The sequence below is a fragment of the Lampetra planeri genome, chromosome 1, assembly GCF_965212315.1.
Source record: "Lampetra planeri chromosome 1, kcLamPlan1.2.h2, whole genome shotgun sequence".
Lineage (NCBI taxonomy): Eukaryota > Metazoa > Chordata > Hyperoartia > Petromyzontiformes > Petromyzontidae > Lampetra > Lampetra planeri.
The window spans coordinates 40,802,794-40,829,367 of NC_136107.1; the positions used below are offsets into that span (position 1 = coordinate 40,802,794).

The 26,574-nt window shown below is 47.1% G+C and overlaps 1 protein-coding gene across 6 annotated transcripts; it reads left to right on the top strand.

The window, feature by feature from the left end:
- Nucleotides 1-1,485: 1,485 nt before the first annotated feature.
- On the top strand, nucleotides 1,486-26,466 carry SREBF1 (sterol regulatory element binding transcription factor 1). 6 transcript variants are annotated; one of them, XM_078601351.1, is made up of 21 exons: nucleotides 1,486-1,744; nucleotides 3,158-3,444; nucleotides 3,852-3,999; nucleotides 4,557-4,945; nucleotides 7,266-7,463; nucleotides 7,651-7,815; nucleotides 8,827-9,056; nucleotides 10,014-10,138; nucleotides 11,071-11,270; nucleotides 12,477-12,660; nucleotides 13,042-13,226; nucleotides 14,046-14,307; nucleotides 15,104-15,270; nucleotides 15,862-16,030; nucleotides 16,234-16,342; nucleotides 16,814-16,923; nucleotides 17,865-17,997; nucleotides 18,496-18,664; nucleotides 20,486-20,662; nucleotides 21,362-21,476; nucleotides 22,556-26,466. In XM_078601351.1, exons 1-21 carry the CDS (start codon nucleotides 1,627-1,629, stop codon nucleotides 22,777-22,779), a joined length of 3,864 nt encoding a protein of 1,287 aa, XP_078457477.1. In that variant the 5' UTR covers nucleotides 1,486-1,626; the 3' UTR covers nucleotides 22,780-26,466. The 6 variants fall into 6 exon arrangements, with proteins under 6 accessions (XP_078457477.1, XP_078457488.1, XP_078457504.1 ...); XM_078601362.1 differs by having other exon boundaries at nucleotides 8,827-9,044; XM_078601378.1 differs by having other exon boundaries at nucleotides 7,678-7,815.
- The last annotated feature ends 108 nt before the right edge of the window (nucleotides 26,467-26,574 follow it).

The following is a 26,574-nucleotide window of genomic DNA, read 5'->3' on the forward strand; positions in this document are numbered from 1 at the left end:
CTCTTGTATTTGAATTTGTAAGCTTCATTAGACATTCAAAAGTGGTATGATTATTGTATTGCAATAACTACATGCTTAAAATTATCTAGCCCCTAAAAGATACGTCTACATATCCTGCAGTGTTTAATGTACTGCATAACTACTGCTGGACGCACGTGATACTACTGGACATGTGAAAAAAAGCTTCGGAACTTAAAGGATTCCTCCTGCTGTCTCAATAACGATTCTGGTACAATACAGCTATGAAACAGCACACGTGCTTCCAACCCAGCTTATATACATGCTCCAAGCACGTGTGCTGTTTCATTCACACGCTGTCGCCTCGACAGACCTGGTTTTCACCTGAGGACGGCTGCTTGCGTTGTGGCCGAAACGTCGTGAGAATTGTTTTATTATGTTTTATTTTTTATTATTTTATTACTTCCCTTCTACGTGACTTTACCGAAAGAACCAAGAACATGAAGCAATTATTAAAAACGGATCATTAAATCGCGACCTTCCATCGTGATAGTCATCCAATCACCGTGGGATTGAATCGTCAAGCATTCATAAGAGCTCGCAAGTTGGAGAGACTGACATTCGTGAGTAACGTCTTAGAAGGATGAACATGCGACGGTTCTGACTGTCCCTTCGTGGCACGTAAAGAGCCTTGGGCTAAAGCACGCCTCGCTGTTAGATGCGTGTCCTTGTGAAGGCAGTGACACTGACGAATGTGTTGATTCCTGTCGCTATTATTCTATATTATCGGTGCTTGTCGCTATTATTATCCGACATAATAATAGCGACAACAATAATAATAGCGACAGCGCTGACGACGGCTGCGGAGTGGAGCAGCCGCAGCGGGTCTAGTGGGTGGCGCGACACTGACGATTGGCGGCGTGAGAGAGAGAGGCGTTCACGCAGCTTGCTAAGACATCGTAAACAACGACATTCATACACACAGCAACACGTTCGCCGACCTAAGTCAATCTGGATCGTCTTTAGTAACAGCCGCAGTCAATCCAAGTTTCAAACCGTCTCTCGCAATCCCAATACAAATTAAATTACAATACATATCTCCATATATATAGAAGGCAAAGTTGTGAATGTGTGTCTGTCCAAAATGTTTGGCTGCTGACATTTGGGCCACGCCCATTTCAAACTTTATAAACAGTTCAATCTTGAAAAATAATACAAATATCACTATATATTTTTTATATCTACGTGACTTTCCCGAAAGACCCAAAGAATATGAATTCCTGCAGTCACGAAAGCTTTAAGTCAAGATGTAACATGCAAAGTACGTGCAGTGCGTACTTGTAAATAAACAACCCAAGGTAAACAACCTCTGACCTGGCAACGGGGTGGCGCGCCCATCCCCCCCCTCGGTCACTCCGGACGGAACCCAAGAAACTGAGCCGTGACGTCAAATCAGCCCACCGCGGGCTGCGCTCTGATTGGCCACGGCGCGAGTGGCACCACCTCTACGACTTTCGCGTCATTTCCGGCGTCACCCCCCCCGACCCCTCCCGACAAGATGGCCGCGGGCGTGCAGGATCCCCCCGCTTGAGCTTCTCCCGGCTCCTCCGCGTTCTGCAGCCTCCTCGGCCGTCGTCTGCCGCCGCCGCCTCCGCCCCAAGTGCGGGCATGGAGGCGCAGCCTCCCGCGGTGGCCATGGCGTTCGAGGAGCACGGGTTGGACAGTCTGGACCCGAGCCTCGCTTCGTCGAATGAGTTCGACAACGTCCTACTCAGCGAAATCGACGGTGCGCGGCGAGAGAGACTCGCGAGAGGCGGCTTGGGTGGTGGTGGTGGCGGTCACTGGCTATCAGACTCGCTGTGTGTGTGTGTGGCCGGCTGTCGCAGCGTGTGTGTCTGCCTGTCACTGTCATATTGTGTCACCGTGTGTCGTCACTGTCACCGTGTCACTCACCGTGTGTCGTCAGTGTCACCGTGTATCAGTGTCACCGTCGTGTGTCACTCACCGTGTGTCGTCAGTGTCACCGTGTCACTCTCACCGTGTCACCGCGTGTCGTCAGTGTCACCGTGTGTCGCCGTCAGTTAACGGAGTCGTACTGTTCGCGTGTCACGGCGTTTGTCAGTCAGTGTCAGACTTTTACACCGTCAGCGGGCGCCAATGCTGGACTTACACTGCCTGTTAGTGTGGCAAACTTAGTCACTTTTGTCAATGTCAAAGACTTACATTGTTAGCGTGGGACCCATTATAGTGGCCGTCACTGTTGCAGTGTCAGCCTTAGGATGCTAGCTACTGTCTGTGTTCGCTGTTCACCTCACGCGATATAAATATGACGTTGTCCGCCACGTGGTGTCAACCCTCTTCGCTCTCAGCTGTGCGTTTATCCACATGGGGCTGTACACCTGCCATAAATGTCCACATGATCTTTCATTTGTCGTAATATCTTCCTACCTAAGTTGTCTCGCCGTATTTTGATTGGAATCGATATCCGCTTGTCAGTGTGTGTGTATATATGGCTGTCAATCTCCACTAATCAGGTTGTGCATTTATCCTCACAACTGTAAGGTTGACCACCTCTTAGTCTGTCACTGCCTTTCTTCTGTTGTTAGTGACTTGTGACAGGCGTGGTTTGTCACATTGCCCGCCGGTCGATGAGGCAGGTGGACTGCGAGACATTCATATCTGCTTGTCAGTGTGTTCGCCTGCTAGATTACCTGAACTTAATCTTAGTTAACCTGAAAGATTGTCTATCTGTGCCCATAAGAACAGTACAACTTCCACTGATAATTGTCTACATTTTTATTTTCTGTGCGGTTGTCCATTTGTTGGCTTGTGTGACTTTTAAGTTTATCCGTAACTTTTTCAGCCAGTCCGGCTTGTTCAACTGTCCGCTGAAATAATTCTCCTGTCTGTCTCAGATAGTCCACTTGCTCACCAATCATATTGTATGACTGTTCAACTATCCACCAGTCTATGTTCTTTGGACTGTTGGCCTAGCTTATTCAGTGTACATATGTAATCACATTACATGCATTGTAATACGTGTCTGAACATATGGTCAGTGTTAGCATTCATAGTTGCAGGACTCAATGTATTGACTGCTGTCCGTTTGAAGAGCATGGTACAGTATTCTAAAATCTAATTATTTAAAGTGCACCACATTGGTCTGATCCCTGTCTTCCCATGTTTTCTACTGATGCAGAGATGCTGCAATACATCAACACCCAGGATGGTGACTTCCCCGGGCTGTTTGATGGACAATTATCCACAAATGGTGGCTCAGATACTAAAGGCTCCGTGCAGCCCCGCTTGACCATGGAGAGCACCTTCTCCCAGCCCATGGCCCGCCAAGCCCAGCAGCAGCAACCAGTGGGATTGCATCACCCCAGCACCCAGCAAGCACAGCCCACGGGAGTGGTGCAGCCTTCACCTGCTTCTACACACACGGCTCCCACTTCACAGAAGCAGCTGCAGCTTACCAACACCCAGGCAAGCCACCTCCCATCACGAGCTACTCGGGTCATTTTACACCATGACCGCCTACTCAGGCAGGGCATTGACTCATGTGGGGCTGCTTTTCAGTGCAGATGTCAATGCCATCGCCACTATGGAGAAAAGGGCAGCCAGGCGTCGTGCTGCCACCCACCCCCCACGTGTGCGGTGCCAGCCTTCATCGGTGCTCGCTAACAGCACTTGCCCCAACAGTCTATTAAGGCTATACGGGAGATCTTTGTATTATTCCAATAACTACTGTTACACATCTGCTATAGTTATTTAAATAATTGCGACTGACCTGCAGGAATTATAACAGAAACAAAATTCATACGTTCCAAAATGGTTTGAAAATATGTAATTCACAACTAACGTGCAGAGTGTGTGTGGCTCGGTACCCCCAGACCCAGATCATATCCCAGCTGCCTCAGGCCACTCAGCAGAGGCAGCAGCAAGCGGTGGTTATGACACAGAGCTTCGCGGCCAGCCCCACACAGGTGCACATCACGCAGCCCACCTTACTCAACTACTCCCCGCAAGGCACGCTTACAGGTAATGTCCGTGAACTTATAGTTATTTTTTAAAACATTTTAAACAAACCCATATCCTTATTATAGTATATTTGTACGTTACTCTCATTTGTTGACGTTCTATGAACTTGCACCAAGAAAAAAATATAATGTAAAAAGCACTGCCTTTTAAAAATACTGCATTGATGTCTTGTTTACATTTGTGTGTGCACACTATTGCTGGTAGCATAGTGATGAGCACACTGGGCTTTGAACCCAGCGTCTGGAGCTTGATTCCTGGCCACAGTTAAGATCTGAAAATTATCTGAACTTGTCTTGGGCCTCCCCTAGGTCGACTCAGCCATGAATGAGTACCTATTTTACTGTATATTAACAGCAACATTGGGGAGACAAATCTGGTCGTGGTGCTGGCCTCACTGTCTCCTTGTGCGCCATGCCAACCTTCATAGGTGCATAGGTGCTCGTTGACAGCACTAGCCCCAGCAGTATGTTAAGGCTACATGGGGTCTTTATTTGTTTGCTATTTTTCAAACATAACGCCTGCACATTTCTCGCCCGATTGCACGTGCTGTGTCGCAGCTGTACCAGCGCAGCAGCAGATACAGACGGTCGTGAGCACGCCCTCCCTCCAGCCCGTCACCCTTCAGCACCACCTACACAGCGTCACGCCCACTCACCAGTTCCTCACCACTTCCGCTAGTCCCACCGGCATCTCACCTCACGTGCAGCACGTCACTATGACGCCCCAACACCTCACCATGACCCCGCAGCAGGTCACCATGACCCCACAGCACCTCACCGTTACCCCACACCAGGTCGCAATGACTCCGCAGCAGTTCACCATGACCCCACACCAGGTCACCATGACCCCACACCATCTGACCATGACACCACAGCACGTGACAATGGCGCCGCATGTGCAGCAGCTGACCGTCTCGCCGCACATGCACCAGACCATCGCGCCGCAGGTGAGCTGTTTGATCTTCCGGAGAATTAGTTTTATCTTTACCTTGACTAATGCAGAGATATGCATGCTTGGGATTCCAATGAGGCAAAGATAAGAACACATGGATGACACATTTTTGACTGTTAAGGAAACTAACTGGGATTGGACAGGACACGTTGCCAGAACGGATGATAATTAACAAGTGGCAGCCGAATTAGAGAACACGCACGTCCCAAGGGACCTCTGCCACAAAGACAGCGATAAGATCAGCCTGTGTGTGCAGGTGCTCGGTGCATTTTTACATCAGGACCATGAGAGATGGTGACAGCTTGGGGAGGCCTTCATCCATCAATTCATTGATTATGGGTAATGGTGGTGATGTGACCAATGCTGCCCAACAGGTTTTTGTTGACTTGAGCTTATCAACATATAGAGCTTGTTTAACACGTAGGCTTTCGCTAAATATATAAATGTGTTGTTATAACTCGCCACCGCCCAACACAGCCAACTAGTAAGGGTTGTCACGTAAACAGAACGTGCCAATTCGTCACTAGTACAGCACACGGGTGTGTTGGAGAGCCAAGCCACAACATTTACAAACGGAGTACAACGTTTCGCCAGTAATTACAACTAGCTTCATCAGGTGACAGCCAGATTTGTGGAGAAGTCTTACTGTTTCGTTCCTTATATAGAGGCGTAGATGTATTGACCACCTTTCTGTGCTCTTGCACAATGTGGGGGGGGGGGGGGGATTACCGAGGCAACGTACATTATGCATGTGAATTATGCGAGCCCTTTGAACTTGTCCTTCCTGTCTATTGTGTTTATTAAAATAGCCCTCCCAACGGTAATCCCTATTGAAGTACGCTGCCCTTTGTAGGCATGCATTTAAATAATGTATTATTTGAGGATTCGCTTCCACGCAGCACTAAGACGGTAGCTATCCGAACGGTTAAAGTAATTTTTATTTCTTTAAATTTCGATAGATTCTCGAATTAGTCTTGGCCTGTAGTTGCTAGTTTTGAACAAAACTTCAACGTTATCAAAATCAATTGAGTGTCCTTGTTGGCACGCGTGTTCTGCTGCTGCTGCTGCCAGTTGCATTTGAGATAATTTAATATTTCTCTGATGTTCTTTTGTCTCGTGCTGATCATTCGTCCTGTTTGCCCAACATAACATTTACCACACGTGCAGTTAATCCTGTACACACCTTCTGTTGATAGCTTCGGTAATACATCTTTTGTACCAGATATTAAATTCTGTATTTTATGTACCGTGCCAAATCTGTATCTTTGCCGTGTGGCCAGACCACCAATGTGTCATCCATATATCTAAACCAAGCAGATGGTTTTAGTGTGCTTTTGTTTCAAAATATTCAATGGACAAATTCGCTATCACAGGAGACAAAGGAGAGCCCATTACTGCTCCATACTTTTGTTTATAGAAGTCACCTTGCCACAAGAAGTAAATGTTCTTTAGACAGTGGTCAGCTAGTCTTCGGATATCTTTGGCCAAACCGTTGTTCGTTACCAGAGTGTAATTTAATTGATTCGTTGACCAGAACCCTTGTGAACAGAGAGGTCACATCAAAACTTACGAGAATATCATTAGGATTAAGCTTAATATCCTTAATCATATTTATGAGATATTTAGAGTTTTATGGATATGGAGCTTGGCTTGCAGGACTAAATGTTATGAGGTATATTTGTATTTTTTTTGTTTTCTAGTATGTTGTTATCCTGATCACGTGTCTGAAATGCTGCAGTTTCCTGTGCAACAAGTCCTCATTTAACGTGGTAGTTGTGATGCACGCACACAGTGATATGGCGAAACAAATAACCGAGGGTACGCTGTGCCACGCCTCTGTATCATGACGCGTACTGTATCATACTGCTCAGCCGCGCAGCTCAAGTAGTTTGTTGTCGACCGCTCAGAAGCCGCGTTACAACTGGTCGCGTTGCGCGTTATCACGGGAGCGTTCAGCATTGTAACATTGCATGCTCCACATTATAATGGGCGCATTTCGCGTTGTGTAAAAAAAATTCTCGAATGGATGAACCCCGTTTCGGTACAGCGAAAACGCGTTGTGTGCACACCACATGTTAAGCGAGGACTTACTGTACTTGGGCTAATATAGCCTTGCTTCTTTGTCTCTCTTGTTTCCAGGACTTCTTTGTGAAATGTAAAGATTTTTCTGGCTTTCATTTCGAAGGCAGTGATTCTCCTAATTCTTTATTTTTACACACTGCTGTTGAATACACCAAGGAACTCGATGTGTTTATTTGATGTCGGTGAGAGTTACCCTTTGTCAAGCCAAGTCTCGTTTTTATCCTTTTCATTAGTGGAGATGTCAAATCTCGTGTTCGCAGATGCAGCAGGTGACGATGTCACCCCAAGCGATGTCAGTGATGGTATCCCCACAGCAAGTGCAGCAGGTCCACAACATGCAGCAGGTCCACAACATGCAGCAGGTCCACAACATGCAGCAAGTGCAGCGTCTGGCTGTCAATGCTGTCAGCATGTCTCCACAGGTGCAGCAGGTGGGATAACCCAACCACTAATGTCAGAATTAATCTTTCAGTAGTGTCTGCAACGCCACATTTAACACGTAAAGTAAGACATTGCGCTCATATTCAAGAGTTTTAAGATGTTCTTTGTGGATTCGCAGTGTCGCTTCACCACATTATGTATTACTTGAAAGTTCAGCTGTTGATTTGCTGTCCGCAGGTGTCCTCTTTTACTATGTTTCCACAGGTGTTACTGCAGCCCCAGATCATCAAAGCGGACTCTGTTCTACTGACGACACTCAAGGCAGACCCTGGCACGGTGGTGGGCACCCCAAAGGGACCTGGCAGTGGCGGCAGCGCAACAGCGCACGCCACACCTATTCAGGTGGCCCCTGACTTCACACACAGACTCGCTGCTGTTACAGACACCACTGTGCGTCTCTACTCGCAAACTAGAGTCTTCAATGAAGGCTATTATCTATGACGTTTGTGTGTTGGTGTTAACGTAGACATTTCCAGGAAGTCCTCGTTTAATGTGGAAGATGTGTTCCTGAAAAGTGCTGCGTTACGTGAAAAGATTTCGCCATAAATAAAGTAACGATAAAGTTTGGCGAGATGCGATGTACACACACACAGTAAGATGGTGAGACAAATAACTGAGGGTCCGCCGCCACGTTACTGTAAAATTCCACGCGCCATAACGAACCGCTTAGCCGCACAGCTCCAAAAAGTAGTTTGTCGTTGACCGCTCAGAAACCGTATTACAACAGGGCCACATTCCATGTAATAACAGTGTGCGTTATAACGGGCGCATTCTGCGTTGTGCAAAAAGTGAGGACTTATTATTATTGGTTTTGTTCTTTAACAAATAAAGTTAGAGGTGAATTTTTGTTCCTGTTGGGATGGGAGGTAGTCATTTTCAGTTTTGGTTTTTAGTCAGTGGTGTAAAATCTTACCTTTGTTTCAATATCCGAGACCAGTCCTGGCACTTGTGAACCATCATTTTAACTCGCGGTGTTTGTCGACCTAGCAGGAGTAATGGGCCAAGTCAACCAAGACGAGGATATTAATGCAAAATGTGTCACCCATGAGCTCATTTAATTGCTCTTGTGTATATTTATATATACTGGATAGTTATGCTTAATTATTTGTGGACCGATAAACCGAGTTGAGCATTAACTGTGCTTATAGAATAAGGATTTGAAATAGAAAATTGTAATTCTTCGCTACTGCTCACTTATAACTCGGTGACACTGAAACAGACATCTTCACCCCATTTTAGGTAGGTTAGCAAAAACTATGCAGCCTGCCCCTCCCCCATTACCTCAGATAATCATCAGTTTGTTTACAAAGCCTATTGGCACACTTCACGTGCTCACGACCTGCATTGTTTTAGACGCTGATGAGTGGAAACGCGATCCTGACCACGATGCCCATGGTGGTGGACGCGGACAAGCTGCCAATCAACCGCCTGTCGGCGAGCAGCAAGCCCATGGGGCTGCCCAACAAGGGGGAGAAGCGCACGGCGCACAACGCCATCGAGAAGCGCTACCGCTCCTCCATCAATGACAAGATCGTCGAGCTCAAGGACATGATCGCCGGCAGCGAGGGCAAGGTAACTATCTCGGTGAGCTGGGGGGGGTGTGCAGAGGGGGCATTGTGAACACTATTGCCATGATACACTTGAACACATCGACTTTTGCAACCGATATTCATAATAACGTTTTTTGGGTTAGATCGCCTAAATGTATAAATGTTTTGTAAACATTCCTCCATCCGACACAGGCAATTAGTAAAGTGACTACAGCTTCACCAGGGAAAACATCGTCAACTGAAATTGTCAATGTTGTGGGTTTGTTCTCCAAACACACCGTGCCAAGTAGTAACGAATTGGTACATTTTGTCTACGTGACAAACCTTACTAATTGGCTGTGTCGTTTGGAGGTGGGTTTACGACATATTTACGCGATCAAACCAAATGTTTTTTAATCAATTATAGCGGAATCGGTTTGCCAAACTTTTTCTTGTATTTCACTATTTTCAATTGTTTTTGTGCTTTGCTGTACTTCCAGTAGAAATAAAGATTATAATTTAACTGCAGTTAATTCAACATAAGCCTGCCATAATTACTTACTTGACAATATATAATACACATGCTTTCAGTTACATTAGAAATAAATAAATACATAACATGTGGAAATTATATCATGTATGCAAGTACGTAGCCAACCATGTTAATTGGAGGTGCGGGCGAAGGAACGAAACAAAACACAAACTAAAACAAACCAAAAATCTATTACTTTGGAAAATATTTCGAAAATTACTCATTTAATCGGAATATATACATTTTGCTAACCTAATTATTCTGATTTCATTATTTCAGAAAAGTTTTATGAGTAAAACTAAACAATTGAACGAGTAATAATAATCACAATGTAAAGGATGTCTTGAAAAACGGGCGAGAGGATTATCGTGGATTTGATTCCGTATGACGAATCACAGTAACGAGAGACGCGACACGCGACACGCGACACATGCACCGCGAGTGCTTTACCTTGTGTGCTCTGTGCTGTTTCAACTGTTGGCGGGGCAGCTGAACAAGTCATCGGTTCTCCGCAAGGCGATCGAGTACATCCGCTACCTGCAGCAGTCCAACCAGAAGCTCAAGCAGGAGAACCTTGTCCTCAAGATGGCAGCGCAGAAAGGACGTACGTTTTCTCTCCCACCACATTTGCCTTCATTGTAGCTATGATCTCCTGCCTGTCTGCAAACCTGTTTGGATCTCCAGTTACCAACCCAGCTTTGTCGATGTGAATGAATGAGGATTGACTAGCGTCCTCGGGGGTAGGGGGGGGACGTAAAGTTGGATCTAAATAGGCTCCGCAGTGGCGAGATGTTATCTCGCTCGCGTGGATTGCAGGAATTTGTGGTTCGATCCCGACCCTGATGCCTGCATATTTGGAGTTTCAGATCTCTATGCACTAACATTGCTTCTATGGTAACAATGGTATGCCGTTTTTTATTGTCAAGTTTGGTTTCCTAAATGCACTTAATTTTTCTTGCGTTCGGCTTGCTTTTCATAGTTTTGTTCGTCGTTTACCCTCGATAATTGCCCTCTCTAGCAATTATTTTCTTTAGTATAGCAACTTAAGAGCGTAAAACATGCCACCATAATTTGCCAACTTGGTCTTGTCAAATATTCAGAGTAAGCTAAATTTGTAAATACATTTTTTAAAGGTTTTTAAAAGATTGGCCGAGGACTGCACACGGCTGGAGCACCAACACATGCAGCCATGACATTTCCATTCACACACCACCTTCTTGGTCTGTTTATGGCTATATCATGATAATGTACACGGCCCTTTGTCATTCCACTCCTATACGAATGCCTGTCCCCGCCTTTTTAATTAAATGGGGTTAATTGACCATACTTCATCATGCCAGTCATTGCGGGTTGGTAAAGGAGGGTGTAGGGGACCCATAGCCAGTCCCGAACTCACCACTGATTTCAGCCATGCTCAGAGATCGAACTCGTGGCACCGAGTTAATAGTGCCACAGTGTGCGTAAACCACCACGCTCTGGCCAGGTTACTGCTGCACGTAGCAGTTTACACGAATGTTGTAAACCCGGTACCTGCAGACACCCTGAAGGAGCTGGTGGACGTGGGAATAACTCCCATGGACACGCTGGAGGGGACGCCCCTGAGCAGCGATCTCAAAGCAGAGCCCCTGGGGCTGCCCACGCCACCCAACTCGGACGCCGGAAGCTCTCCCAACCGCAGCAACAGTCCCTTTTCGAGTGACTCGGAGCCAGACAGCCCCTACTACGACGACAGCAAGGTATGGTGGTCACTGCAGTCCTGAAACGCCGTGGTTAGGATTTTTCGAGCGGGGATTACCCATCGTTTAGTTAAAGAAAAGCACAACAACAAATCTTATACATACACACACTCGGTTTGTGTGTGTGTGTTCCGGGGTTTCCAAACGATAGTTTGAAACTTCATTTATATAGCGCATACTTTTTGGTTCTTTCGGTAAAGTCACGTAGGTAGAAAAAATATAATAGATCACAACGTTTCGATCGCCACACAAGCAATCGTCTTCAGGTGGGAGAGATTAACAAGCTGCTGAAACAAGTCCTTATATTTAGAGGGGGGAGGGGGGGTTTCCCCATCGGGCAAGAGGGTGGGGGCTCGAGATTGTGCCTAAGGGAGTGGCAAATCCAAAGATGGGAACCGAGATGGGGGGTGGAAAGGGGGGGGGTGTAGTTGATGCGAGAGCTGAGGAGGTGGCCATTGTATTGTGAGAGATGAGCATGTCAATGTAAACGAACCAACGCGCAACGGTGGCTGTGCTAGTGAGGCATCCAGTTCGTTTTCTAGCTGCAGTCACAAAAGCTTCAAATCAAGTTTGTATATAGCGCCGTTATCCAAGGCTCTTTACAAGGGTTATGAGTGGTACAATGAGGGTAGCTAAAAGTGATACGGTGAATATGGATGGGGTATGGGGAGGGAGGTTTAGTGGGTACGGGAATTACGGGGGTACCTAGGGATGGAGGGAAGGACGCGCCAGGGAGAAGAGGTGAGTCTTGAGGGAGGAGCGGAAACTATACAGGGAGGGTGCTTGTCGCTTAATGTGGAGGGGAAGTTTGTTCCAGTGCCTAGGGGGGGCAAGTAGGAAAAGGAGCGGAAATGGGATTGTGCACGAGAGGGGGGAACGATTAGGAGTACGAGGGCCTTCCCGTGCCATGGTGTTTGTGGGGGTTATTTGACCATACTTCACACAGGTTAAGAGGTTAAAGGCAGATTGAATCACAGAGAAAAACAGTGGATATTGCTGCTCTACAGCCCGCAACACCTGTTTTATGCGTGTTAGTCACACATCAGTCCACTGTCCAGGCTCAAACCTGCTGAGATTCTGAAATCTGATGAGATTTGGCACATCCCGAGTGATTACACCCTCAACATTCATTACATCTACAATAATGATCTTCCCATGTTCGTATTGAAACTGATTATTCACCGAACGCCGTTAACCTGACCACAGATGCAGATCAAGGAGGAGCCAGGCTCGCCCGGCGGGCTGACCATGGTGGACCGCTCCCGTGTGCTGCTCTGTGGCTTCCTGTTCCTGTGCCTCTCTGTCAACCCACTCGGGTTCCTGCTGCGTGCCACAGGGCTGGTGTCCAACCAGATGCACTACCCAGGCCGCAACATTCTCTCGTTCAACGGTAGCACCGACCCCACACACACAAACCTAAAGCTGCCCAACGCTTCATTCCGGACAGTGTCTAGGATGTAACCAATGACTCTCATTCTCCAAGCTCACATCAGCTTGAGCATTTCTGCACTCAAAATGTGATCACAATGTGTTGTCTAGTTCTAGTTCTGTATACAACTTTAAAAAACTCTTTTTTTTCTACATCAGTTTAATTATTCTCATTGCCATCTACTGTCGCGAAAGGCAATTTCCTGTAGTGTTATCCTGCAATATAAAAAAGCAGTGCTACAGATAACAGTGGTAAGGTTATCTGCAGCTGTTAATGGCCGGTCAGACAAAATGCCACCGTTGTTTTTACTGATAGCAATTCCCAACTGGCTTGTCACTGCAGATGGGCCCGAGAGCTGGTGGGACTGGCTGATGCCGACATTGCTGCTGTGGCTGGTGAATGGGGTGCTGGCTCTGGCTGTCCTGGCGCGGATTCTCGTGTACGGCGAACCGGTGATGCGGCCACATTCGCCTGCCGCACTGCTCTTCTGGAGGCATCGGAAGCAGGCTGACATGGACCTAGCCAGGGTCAGTTCACAGTATTTAACAGCAGTGAACCCGTGCACCCATCTGTACCAAGTGACTGCCAGCTTTGAGCTGTCATGGTCATTGCCATTGGTGCCATCATTTCCTTCTGCTAGATCCCTCGGCCGCTGCAGTCAGCTCCTGACCACGCTTACAGCTTTAGTTCTTACCCTTGGACACAAAGTTATAGGTGATACACCAATGGCTGTCTTGGTAACCTGCCCTCAATCCTGCACGTATCTCATTCATTACAACCTTCTAATTCTTTTAAATTATATCTTTGTTTCTTAGCCCTGTTATATTCCAAGCTTCCAAGTTGCTTCCCCTGTACTGTAATGAAAATGGCAAACTCTTAAAATAATTCATACTATCGCCCAGAAATGGAAACAAACTTTCATATCTTCTTAACCCATCAGGCATGTTGCCCAATGTAGTGGATGGCTATGATTTGTGAGCATTCCAGTCGTGGTGCATACGCCTTGATGTTTTGTGCATGCAGCCTTCTCCGTGGGACGTCATCTATTCAGTGTGACAACCTCGTGGTGGAAATTATACTTCCTTTTGTAGAAACACTGGGTAAAGTAGAGCGTGGTTTTCAAGATGGCGGCGGCTGATGGAAGCTTGGCATGCATTTCAATGAGTGTGATCACAATATTGTGAACATTATACTAAACATTTTCAAAGTATTTGGCGGGGGCGTTTCGACTGAATAACTTCACATTCAAGCGATAAGACAACGTGCAGCGTCATAATCCGCGTGCGAGGGGGTCAAGCGAAACTTAAAATGAAAAAAAACTGCACTCTCTCTCTCTGCGTCCGCAGGGGGAGTTTGTCGCGGCTGCCGAGAACCTGCGTGTGAGCTTGAAAGCGGCGGGCCGTCCACTGCCGACCTCGCCGCTCGATCTCGCGTGCAGCCTGGGCTGGGGCCTGCTGCGGCACCTCCTGCAGCGTGCGGGACTGGGCCGCTGGCTGGCTTGCCGTGCCGGCTCGTTACGCGCCGACCCTGGGGCCCGTGCCGACGCGTGCAAGGGCATGCGCGACGTCGCACTCGTCTACCACAAGCTGCACCAGCTGCACATGACGGGTGGGTGGGTGCGAGCTCGTTTTCGCACCTCCTATTAGCTCGGTTGGCTATGTACGGTGTGCTGCCTCCCGTCGCTGACGTCAACGCGAAGTGTAGTTGGAAAGATCCCCAAAGTTTACTGGCCTTGGACTTACAACCATTCTTTGACCTACACAATGCTGGCTGTTTAGGTTGCAAAAAACGTTCTCTAGAAAGTAAAGACCTTCAACCCTGTTGTGCAATTCATAGATTATATTGCGCAGCGTGTACAGAGATTAATATCGAGAAGGGCACACAGTGGAAGTTAATTATTCAGTCCACATACAAACGTGCTGGCTCAGGCATTCATCTGCAATGAGTTTTACACAGTGAATAAACTGAACAAGAAATAACCAGGGGACCCTGTTACCAGTAGCAAGACTATTGAATGATTAAAAGGCTTTATCCTGAACCGGAAATATAACTTTTTAAAGTTTACAACACCAAGCACCACATCTATTTGAAACGTTTTAGGATATTAATCCCTAAATGCTATTTAAGCCTCTCCTGGACATAAAAGAACCTTCAGCGTGGTGGCAACATGAACCTCAAATTGGCCACAAATCTGCTATGATTTCAAAGTCGAAGAGTTCGGAGAAGCAACTAAGGAAAGGAACGAATGGCAGACAATTGGGGGAGCCCTTTACCCAGAAATGCCGAGTGTCAGGCTGACAACGACAACTACTCGCGCTTGAGTTGCGCTTGACTGCGTGCCCTCGCAAGGGCACGCGTCTCCCGTGCACCCGGATGAGTTGGCGGTGCCGCCGTGTGCGTGCAGGCAAGCTGGAGGAGGGCCACGCCTGGGCAGTGACCGTGGCGCTGAGCGCTGTCAACCTTGCAGAATGCGCGGGCGAGACCCTCCCAGCCGACACGCTCGCCCAAGTCTATGTCACGGCCGCCCTACGCATCAAGACCAGCTTTCCACGCCGCACGCACTTCCTGGCCGTGAGTGCTTGCAAACGCCCCAGCGTACGTCAGAACTGCGGAGGTTTTTCCAACTCGTGCTGCGAGTTCCCCGATGCGACTTTTGATTGTACCGTATGTATGTACATATGTTCAACCGTATGTAGCCCACCGTGCTAACTGTCCTAACCCGAGGAGCAGGGGAAGGACAAACCTTTCAAATTAATAACATTAATGTTCTGCATTGTGATGTGGAAAATTATTTTAGTGAATTTTGTTTTATTTTACATGGTAATTGTACCAGAGTACCCAAAGAAACCCCATGTATATGAGCAGATAAAACACTCTCCTCAGACGTTTACATAGAGAATCACAAACCCACTTGTTGCACTAACATCTACTAGCCATCTTGTACAGCTCATATTTGGAAGTTTCATAAATCTGTGTGATCCAATAACCCCTGTATTAGATTACAGAAATGACCCGCATACAGTATAGATATTAGTTTTACTCGTTCCTTTGCCATCCCTAATAGAGCCACTCTCTTCGCTTGGCCCGCTTCTATTGCCGGCTGTGAAGTAGACTGGCCCCATCGCTAATGGCGTGCTGTTTCCACCTCTCTTCCCTTCTCAGCGATACTTCCTGAGCGGTGCACGGCAGGTGTGCCTGAACCAGTCGGGCACAGTGCCACCCGCTATGCAGTGGCTGTGCCACCCGCTGGGCCACCGCTTCTTTGTGGACGGTGGGTGGTGCGTTCGCAGCCAGCCCCTGCAAAGCTGCTACTCCACGTCGGCTAATCTGGGTAAGGGGGGCCAACTGGCATCAACCTGCAAACCACAGCCCACCTATGGTAGGTGCAATTCGGCTACCAAACCTGTCTTGAATTCTCAGCAGCAGTGTGTGGGTGCTTAACTTTTGAGTGCAGTTTCAGCCCCACTGTTGCTATTATTTCACCATAATGAAGGTGCTCTTTCCTCTACAACAGTTGTGCTTCGTCTCTCACAGTGGACCCCCTGGCACAAGTGGCTCAGGCTTTCCGGGAACACCTGCTTGAACGAGCGTTGGGAACCATTTTCCGGCCAGGCGATGGCGAGCAGGGTGCATGCGAGCCCGGGTACACGCCCGTGCACACGCGCGCACGCACGCACGCCACGCACAATGGCACTCATACGTAGCTGCCCTCAAGCATGTATGTTTTTTCCCCATTCGAGGCATCAGCTGTACTTAACGCTGTAGATGCGTATTTTCTATTAAAGAACCCTTGCCTGCAAAAATACATAAATGTTGGCACAACTGCACAGTGCATTCAGTGGCTGTTGCTCAAAAGTCACGAGGGTGGTCGCGGTCTGTCTTTGTTGGACACGAGTCATACGACCCAGCATAATGCGTACTCTTCCACCACACTATTCATTTTCAAATGCAGCCAAATCACAATGTGCCCTCATTGAAAGATGATAACAATAAATCAACAGTTCCGTAGTAGAAACTATACCCGAGCCACCGCTAACATAGCTCACATTTCTAACCGTCCCAACGCATGCTCGCTCACTCACTCGGTGCTATCTGGTTGTGCCCGTCCTGGCAGGGAGTTCTCAGAAGCACTGCAGTACCTGCAGCTGCTCACGGAGTGCGCCAATGCGGCTGTCGTGACCAAGCAAACCTACGCCATCGGCTCCAACATGACCGCCGTCACGGGTGAGTGTCTGCGCTCGGCAGTGCCGTCAGCGTCACAAGCCCGTGGCGAAATTTAGTTTGTGATGCGGCTTGGTGGTGGAGCGTTAGCCACTTGTTGCAGAGGTTCACGGTTCGAATCCAGCGGCCACCCTGGTTATTACTGGGATTGTAATAACCACGATAATATTTATTAAGTGCTGCCTGCTTCACAGTGGACATTAAAGATCCCCCGATGTCATTCGCAAGAGTCGGCCATTGTGTGCCAGAGTTGGGGTTAAAATTCATCACATTTGTCAATTACCCTCAAATTACACATTTGGGATTATAAATAGCAATCAGCTTCCTTCTGCCAGACGAATGCCCCAGGTCACTCTTGCAAATGAGACTCCTGGTTTCTTGAGTTTCCCCTGGTTACACAAAATACACTTGACTAATGCTGCAAGACTGCAAACTATCATGAAGCTAGTAGTACATTTTAGATTTAGTATACTTTAAGCTTAACTTGAGAGTGTGCATGGAGCGATGTATGCTTGGCATTAATTTGAAAGATATAATCTTGATTTGAAGCTTTCGTGACTGCAGGAATCCATACTCTTTGGTTCTTTCACCTGAAGACGGTCGCTTGTGTTGCGATCGGAACGTCGTGATCTATTATTTTTTCTACCTACATATTAGAGAACATATGCAGGTTAAAGATAATTAAAACTGTCAAGACAAATGACTGATGTAATGTTACTGCAGTGACTAGGAGGCTATGGCACTTGACATTTTAAATGTCTCATTAACAAAGCTTCAAACTCATGCCAGTCAAGCCGAGATGCACAGCTCAGGTATGTGTCTCCAATCTGTAATACCTCTTTTCCAATTTCACAAAAAAAGAGGTATAACCACAATGCCGTTTGGGTTTTGTATTTTCTAACACAATGGTGTTTCCATCCTCTGGCCTACTCACCGTGTGGCAGGCATGGATCCGGTGGCCAAATGGTGGGCGGCCGTGGTGATGGTGGCCATTCATTGGGTGCGTGGCGACGACGAGGCGGCCGAGAGGCTCTACTCCGTCGCCGAGTACCTCCCCTCCGAGCTGAAGCTGGCTCGGTACGTGCGGTGTGCCGGTGACGGTACTGGCTGGTCTATAAACTCAGCTATTAACGACTTTTATTTTAGCATGAAACTCATTTCCACTAGTGACCTGGCCACAAATGATAGCTCAACAAAGTGGCTTATCGTATGGAAATGTATAGCAGCCAAGTAATCTAAACGCATGTGTCAAGATATTCACAATCAGAATTGTATTTTCCCTCGGTAAAGCCCATTAAGATAAGAAGCTCTTTTTCAAGGGCGATTCAGGCGGCCGACAACATCCAAGCATTCCACAATTACAGATTAAAAAAATGACTTAAGTGAGCTTTACCTGGTAAAAAAAAATGTTCTTTGTATTTTTAGTGACTTTTGCTTACCTTTCCTATACTTTGCAGCCCTATGTTTTTTGTTGCTGTAACTTTCTGACCCACCCCTCCTGGATATCTGGGAAAAAGAGCTTAATAGCTAATTGGATTTTTTCAGGCTAAATAAAGATTCTGTCTCCTCGTGCAGGAGCGTGCTGCCGCAGGCCGTGCTGCTGGCCATGCAGGCTTGCCGGGCCCTACTCATAGGCCGCAAGGACCACTGTGACGCCTGTCTGGCCATGTGCGAGTGCGCTGGCGGCCTCCTGCGGGATCACCTGGCCGTGGCTCTGCACTGCACGCAGGGGCCCATCGACAAGGTGGGGCTGCACGTACAGTTTTTGGGCCACCTGTGTTTATTAACCTGCGGTGGTGAGAGGTTAATTACCTCGCCTGGTATGCAGGAAGTCGTGGGTTCGACCCCGACCCTGACACTGTCTATTTGGAAATTGCATGTACTTTTTGTGGCCGCGTAGATTTTTCTCCAGGTCCTCCAGTCTTTCCCTCCACGTTTAGTTTATTGCGTGCATTTTGGGCATCTAACGTTCACCCTCTTGCCTTAGGGATTGAGGAATTTTAATGATTTGCCTGTTGCTATTATATCTAACTTTAGTTTATCCAGTCTCATACTATTTTGTGTCTCAGTTATACAGCTTTGTAGTTTACTGCATTACCATAACTGTGGAATGAGCGTAACGTTTGCAAAAATCTCACGCAAAATGTACATTTATTTATACGCATTAAAATGCATATCGCATGAGAATATTCGGTTTTAATCAAAATATCGATGCATCATTACATATGTAGCATTCGGTGACTAGACGTATGCAAGATAGTCATGAAATGCATTTACAAGCCAATTATTTTCTGCTACTTATAAATAGAACATTAAATACAAGTTAGTACTGTAAGTTCATCTCAGTTGTTTTCAACATTTTTTCGTGTGTTTAGTTTGTTGTCCTTTCCCTGCACCTCCGATTGTATTAGCATGGTTGGCAACGTAAGGTGCGAAAGAAGTTCAACATATATACGTATAACATGATGTGCGCTCGATGCGATTTCCTGTCCTGTAATCCACAATGTCCCCTACCTTGCACTGCCAATCTCTTTGATAAACATCACCTACTGATCAAGTATCCTTTCCAGGTGTGAACAGAAGATTTATGACCTGAATAAGTAAATACTGTGCAGAGCTGATATGAACATTGCAGGCCTCTCAAAGTGCCAGACAACTCTACCACGCGGTGGCCCAGCGTGGTTGGCACCTCCCTCTGCGTAGCCCAGCGTCTGGAGCCGAGTTCACGTTCATTGCCTGCGCACTCATTAGCTATGCCGTTGCCACCAGGGTCTACCAAGATTGAGCCGAGAGCAAGCCAGATTAGGAACAGTCTCACGCCCCACGCATTGTGCTTTCCCTCACCAAGCGGAGTTGTGCCCTTTTGAAGACGGATTATTTAAGAGCTCAACTGTGGCTGTGGTGCATTGTAGTTGCATTGTATGGGAAGGGATGTACAATGCATCTGCAGTGCAGCACAGATACAGTGAAAAGGCCTGCTGTCTGACCGAAGACGTACACAGAATGGCCCAAAGGTCAGCAACCTGGAAGCCAAACTACGGTTGAGCGCAAAATCGTGACACTAGCTTTGTGAACAAAATATCACTTTGATCCTTCACGAATACTGCCAGCAGTATACAACATTAACATGTTGTTTAATTGTAGCTCACTTTGTTACACATCAAAAACATTTGTGTCATTTTTGTTGCTGTTTTGTTATAAGTGAAATGACCTGTGTGCCCGTTAGCGGTGTATGCCGTGTGATTTTTTGCTGCGTATCAGTTGGCTGTCTCGCACAGAAAACTATCGCTTTTAAAATCTATCCATTAATACTCTTTCGTTCTTTCGGTAAAGTTACGTAGGTATAAAATAAAATAAATTACCGAAAGAACCAAAGATTATGGATCCCTGCAGTCACGAAAACTTCAAATCTAGATTGTAACCATTAAATCACAGTTTGTGGGCAAAGCCAAGATCTTTCCATGTCACGGCAGCTTGGCACAGGGGAGAGAGACGAGCGGGTGGCTGCGCGGTCGTCCTCCTTACCACGCCGCGTGTGACGCATGCGCGTCTGTGCGGAGAGCAGGCCATGGCTCTACTTGTGTGCGACATGCTGCTGAGTACACGTACGCATGCGTGGCAAAAGACGGCGAGTGCCCAGGCCGCTGCGGGCACCGCGCCGCCCGCGGAGATGCGGGGCTTCCAGCAGGACCTGACGAGCTTGCGCCGCATCGCGCAGGGCTTCCCGCCCGCACATAGGAAGGTGCGGGCATCTTCACTTCATCTGCGCTCGCACGACCGCACTTGTGCTGAGCTCGCGAAGAATAAATTGCGAACCTGTGTGTGTGCGCGCAAGTTATTTTCCAAGGGGAGCGGTCGCCAACACCAGTGACAGTTATCTGTACCGGTCCTGGGCCTCCCCGAGATTGACTCGCCCTAAAAATGTAGTATCTGGTGCAGTGGTGTGTAGTGAACTCGCCACTAGGGAGACAAAGGCGGCCGGGCTTGGTGCTGGTCTCTCACCGCCATGTGTGCCGTGCCGGCCTTCATAGGTACTCAATAACGCACTTACCCCAAGAGTCTTAAAGCTATACGGGGGATCTTTGTTATTTTCTGAGATACACGTCAGGCTTATACGAATGCATGCCTTTTTTAAGTTCACGATTCCACAACTGCAGCAGCTTGATTTGGTTTGATGAATGCTCATAAGTAATGCATTTCCGTTACTTATACAACTCAACAGTGACCACTTTTAATAATACAAGAACTCCCCTAAAGCATTGCACCCATGAAAATTGTTTTGGTATGATATACTTTATATTTTTGCATACTTTGAGCCCCTTTTCCCTGCTCGCATTCTGTCTTCACCGGTAATTCCATTCCCTGCCAGTGTTGCGCGGAGTCGGAAAATATTTAGATGCTAATGTGTGATGTTTTCACTTGGTTTGCACGCTTGGGTCAGATGTTTTTGCACGAGGCCACCGCGAGACTGATGGCGGGCGCCTGCCCAACTCGCACGCAGCGTCTTCTCGACAACAGCTTGCGCCGGCGCGTCACTCCTGCCACCACCGCGAAAGGCAAGCGCTGTGCCAGCTACCCACTTGCTGTTTATTTGGTGCAAGCGTGGTCACAACATTCCCTTGGAAAAATGTATTGGCATCTGCTGGCAAACGCAACACCGCTATGCTGACTTTTTATGAGCTGACCGTTTTAGAGCTCTGGCTTAGTTATGGCTTGGGATGCAGATCAGTTGTCAGATTAATAGCACTCCTAAACATGACATGTTTAGTTAATCCCTGCCAGAAATTGGCTGAGCCGTTGGTCTCCGAGGTCAGTAGACTAATTACCCCACCGCTAAACAAGTGGTGGGGATCGAGACTTATTTTTCATAAGGATCATTCCTGCCATATGAAGATCGGATTTCCACCGCTGGCTCAGGAGCGCCATTGAAGATGAGCAGTGCTCAATGCTCGTTTGAGGACAGGGACACAATTTCTGAGATCCTTTCAGTTTTTCCTTCTGACACTTTAAGCAGGTTTGGTTTTGGGCGATTTCACACTATATGCGGCTAACCTATGTCTACCCAAAATTCGCTTTACGCAGTTTGAGTTCACTCCTGCAGCTACGTGGTCGGACGTGGGATAACGTTGTGTGTACTCTGTCCTACTCAGGTTGCTGACCTATCGCATGAAGTGAGGGAAACCTGTATCTAAACCTAAGCACTAAAACTAAAGTGGAAAGAATGTTCGTATGAATATGCATCATGGATCGATTCGTATGTTTTACATGATTAAGAAACACTAATGACACAATCACAAGAACATGGCAAAACATTTCGCTAAACATAAAAAAATTAATGTCTGGCCTTCAAGGAAGTTTTGAAACTCAACGTGCATGTTTAGCTGAAGATTAAACAGTTTACATTCTTGGCAGCACCTTCCGAGAAAGCACGTCGGACCTTTGAGAATGAGGTTCTTCTCGTGTCCTGCCACCAATCATATGTTTATCTGGTATCGGGCGCATCATAATAATATGGCCCAGTCGGTCGCCCTTTGGAGGTCTTCCACGGTTCACGACATGAGGTGTCTCTCACGGTCTGACCAAGCAGCTTGACCGTGTGTGTGCATTCCCACGTTTGCGTGCGTGGGTGCTACAGAGAGCCGCGAGTGGGACAGCCAGCCGGGGCAGCGCGAGCGCGCCTCCGCCCTGGTGATGGCGTGCCGCTACCTGCCGCCCTCCTTCCTGGGCGCGCCGGGCGAGCGCGAGGCCATGCTGGCCGAGGCCGCGCGTGCAATGGAGAGCGCGGGGGACAAGCGCGGTCTGCGCGAGTGCCAGAAGCTACTTCTGCGTCTGGGCAGCGGGAGCACGCTTACCAACTAGGCTGCACGTTCACACGCACCTTCACACGATCCCTCTGCACACGGTTGAGCACCCCAAAAGCTGTCCACAATTTCCACCTTCTGTAATACAACCAACTTGACCGGCCATTCAACCTCATGCCCGGGTCCAACAGCATTACAATGTCTCGCCGTGTCTGTTAGCTTTGAAACATCGAGCTGGGCTCTCCTCGTGTTGTTCAGCACAAATAGGTCATGATGCTTTCAGTAAAGTCACGTAGGTATAAAATTAAATAAATCACGACGTTTCGATTGCAACACAAGCAACCATCTGGTGGGAAAACCACAGCAAGGAATTGTATTTATTTTATTTTCTACCTACGTGACTTTACCGAAAGAACCAAAGAGTATGGATTTCTGCAGTCACGAAAGCTTCAAATCTAGATAGGTCATGATGCTCCGAGCGGTGAGTTTTGGCGGTGCTGCCTCCAGCAGGTTCAGAGGTGGCAAGGTGAAGGGACCGACAGAGCCAACTTGTGAGGGTTCAAGCGGAGATGGAGGTGCCCAAATAGGTGACGCTTCGCGAGTGCTCCCGAGATAAATGCTGCAAAGATAAGCCGAGGTTATGGGTAAAATGTGCCTCGGCTGTTGAGCTCCCAAGTGATGGCCCGATGCATCTGTGCCAACTATCGCCCCTCGACTACAACCACCCCGATCACCTCCCATTTGACCGGCCACTATCTAAAGAATGTTTTTTGCGTTCCCCTCTTGTGCTACCCCACACAAAGACATAGCAGCAACAACAACCGCCATTCATCAATCGATGAATGCCCATTGCGAGTGTATATGTAGGCTACAGAGACAAACTACTCAATTGAGTAAGCCGCACGGCAACATCTCCGTTACTGGCAGACGACCCAGCTGTGAAATGGCGCATTCGTGATTGTCTTGTCCTTTCAAAATGGCGCAAATGTCTCAAATATTCTAATTATTAAACCGGTAATGTTAAACACCTGCACTGCATGCACCCATGATGAAGTTGCTGCTGCACCTCCACAGCCTTATGTTTACAGTGCACCTATCCTGTCAGCATTCCCAGCTGTGCTTACGAACTTATACCGTGACTGACGCTTTCCCCTCCTTAGCCGACATGCCCTCACGCTGGGGACCATGTAGGTTACTTCGATGTAAATATGTAAAGATTTACACCATCGTGAGATTATCTCCCCCCCCACACACACAAAGCATTCACCTGGCCAGGTGCAGCCAAGTGGGGCATGCGAGCGGCGTGGCGTTTTGGTAGAAATTTGATTCACAAGTGCAGTGTGAAATATCCACACGCAGGACAGCAGCTGCCGTGATGCACCCTCCCAGTTTTAACTTAGCATTGTGATTGAGGTGCTAATGGTTAAACATCGCAGCGGCTTTTCATCGTACTTTTTGTGAACGCTGTATAGTAGGGAGGTTACATTGATGCATGTTGTTTGACAGTTTTGTCCCAGGTTTTTACTTAAATTATTTAATTACTGGAGCACCAGCCAAGGATATTTACAATTTAGTTATTGAAAGTACATAAGGTGTTTTTAATTGGAATATTTTAATAGCGAATTCTGATTGGCTTTGCCTGGGCTCTTAATGTGCGAAAACGGACGTGGACTTAAAATTCACTGCACTTAGTTGTTGGATTTGTGAAATTAATGTAGCACGAGCAATACTTGGTTTAAATTTAACCCTGATTATCCCATTGTACTACAAAGCCAACAACCTTTACTACATTATGCAATTTGCCAGATGGTTTTTTTTCCAAGGTGTATAAAAAAAAAAGTTGGCAATTCAACTAACAAAAACATAAGCTATCACAAAATGAAGGTTAATTTACTCGTTTAGATGCGGTTAATAGTACTTACAGCTTTAATTGTAAAATATACAACTGAGTAATTTTGTATTGTAGATTAGGGTACTTTTATCAGAGTTATTTTATACTGCAGGTTCCTAGATAGATATTAGTATGGTTGTTAGGTGATGTGTATGCGAGTTCTAGATGGGTTCAATAATATGTTAATTGTTTTATGCTCCTGTGTGTGACCCATAGCAGCCTTGACCCTTTTAGGCCGAGTGTGGCTCGCTCGCCAGGCAGGCACGAAAGGGGATTGGCTCCTGTATCTAGGTAATGAGGTCCCTGTATGAGATACAAGTTCACACGGAGCCCTTTGTCAATCCACTGCTGAATGAGTGCCCTTCCCCACACTTTATTTTACCGTGCTTGACGCGTGATCATTGCTGGCTGAAGGCAGGGAGCACAGACCCGGGAGTGGAGGAGTACGGCACGGATGCCCTCGATTTACAAAAAGGGGCGTGTTCCTTAAAAAAAAATCGCGTAAAAGTAAATGTCTAAATCTGAACGGCTCTTCCCATGAATGTAATAAAAAAAATTAGGGATGTGTTTTGGACAGTCATTCCAACTCTACTACTCGCCAACAAATATACACCGTCTATATCACTTAACACAAAAATAAGGAATGGAAACATGAACGATTGATTAATAAGTAATATAAAATGACAACCTGCGTGTTGGAATGACTGGCAAGCTGATGGCTGTGGAGGCGACGCGATCGCGGATGGATCACGACGCAGCCTCCCGGGTGCTTGTGAAATGTCGCGCATCGAAAAGTATCCGTAATTGGTCAATTTTGTTACCGCGAATGTTTTCAACCCGAATGCTGGTAAATCGAGGGACACCTGTACAACGATGGGTATTGCTGCACGGCCCCTTGTCCACCACGTAGCCTCATAGCTCCTATGACAACTTGTTTATGATGTATGGTGATCTCCCATCCAAGCTCAAGTCTGCTGAGCTTCCAAGCTCTGAGGAGGTCCGGCACATGAGGCAGAGTTGGTCACATGTCAGAGATTGTATTAATACACGCGTTGCCTCCTGCAGAAAAAAAAATCCGCGTTAAGTTGGTGGGGTTTTCTTCGAGTACGTTATTTTCCCTGGGAAAAGGTTAAAATATATAAAAGTCGTCAACTGCAGCATTGTATGTTTATTTTGAATAAAACAGGTCCAATGGTTTAAATATAGTACTTAAATTATTAGTCTCATTGTACAGTCCATGTGTAACAAAAGCAAAACCCCAATTGTTTTTCGTATATTTGCTGTTGTGAATTTCCTTTACTCCGAGATGGCTTTTAACTTGCAAGATTTAAGTAATTAAACATAACCTTAAAGTGAGTCTTGTTTCACCGAAGCCGCAAGTTACAACTGCTGTGGTCTTAAAATAGCAAGACGAGGGCAAGGCTGCGACAAACGCGTGACGACCGCGACACCGGAACCTCTTGGCGAGGCCACGCATCGGACCAATTCAAATGCAGTCAAGTGGCGCTGCTGACACCTGTTGGGTGAAAACATGATCCCGGGTTTTCAGATTTCAGGTTAAATCCATGTAACCACGCTTGGTATAACATATAGCCAATGGACCGCAATATATATTGGCAATTAAAGTTAAGCAACACAGTGCTCCATTTGATCTTACACAGTGCGAGCAATGCAAACCCCTGAAACCGATTTCTCGCTTGTGAGGCCATGGATCGTCTTTTCAATGTGCCACGAGTGCACCTCGTCCTAAGACAAAGATCCATCTTGGACAAGTGCCCAGCTTTCTTCATAACTTGCCTAATTTCCAAAATTGTATCCAATTTTCCCCCAATAAATATATATATCCTGCAAGTACTGCGAAGCCTCCACTCGCTTTACGCAAGCCGAGCGCGGGCTAAAAATACAAACAGCTGCGCCACCAACATCGGGCGCGGCGGAGTGATTGACAACCAGGGCTTGGGA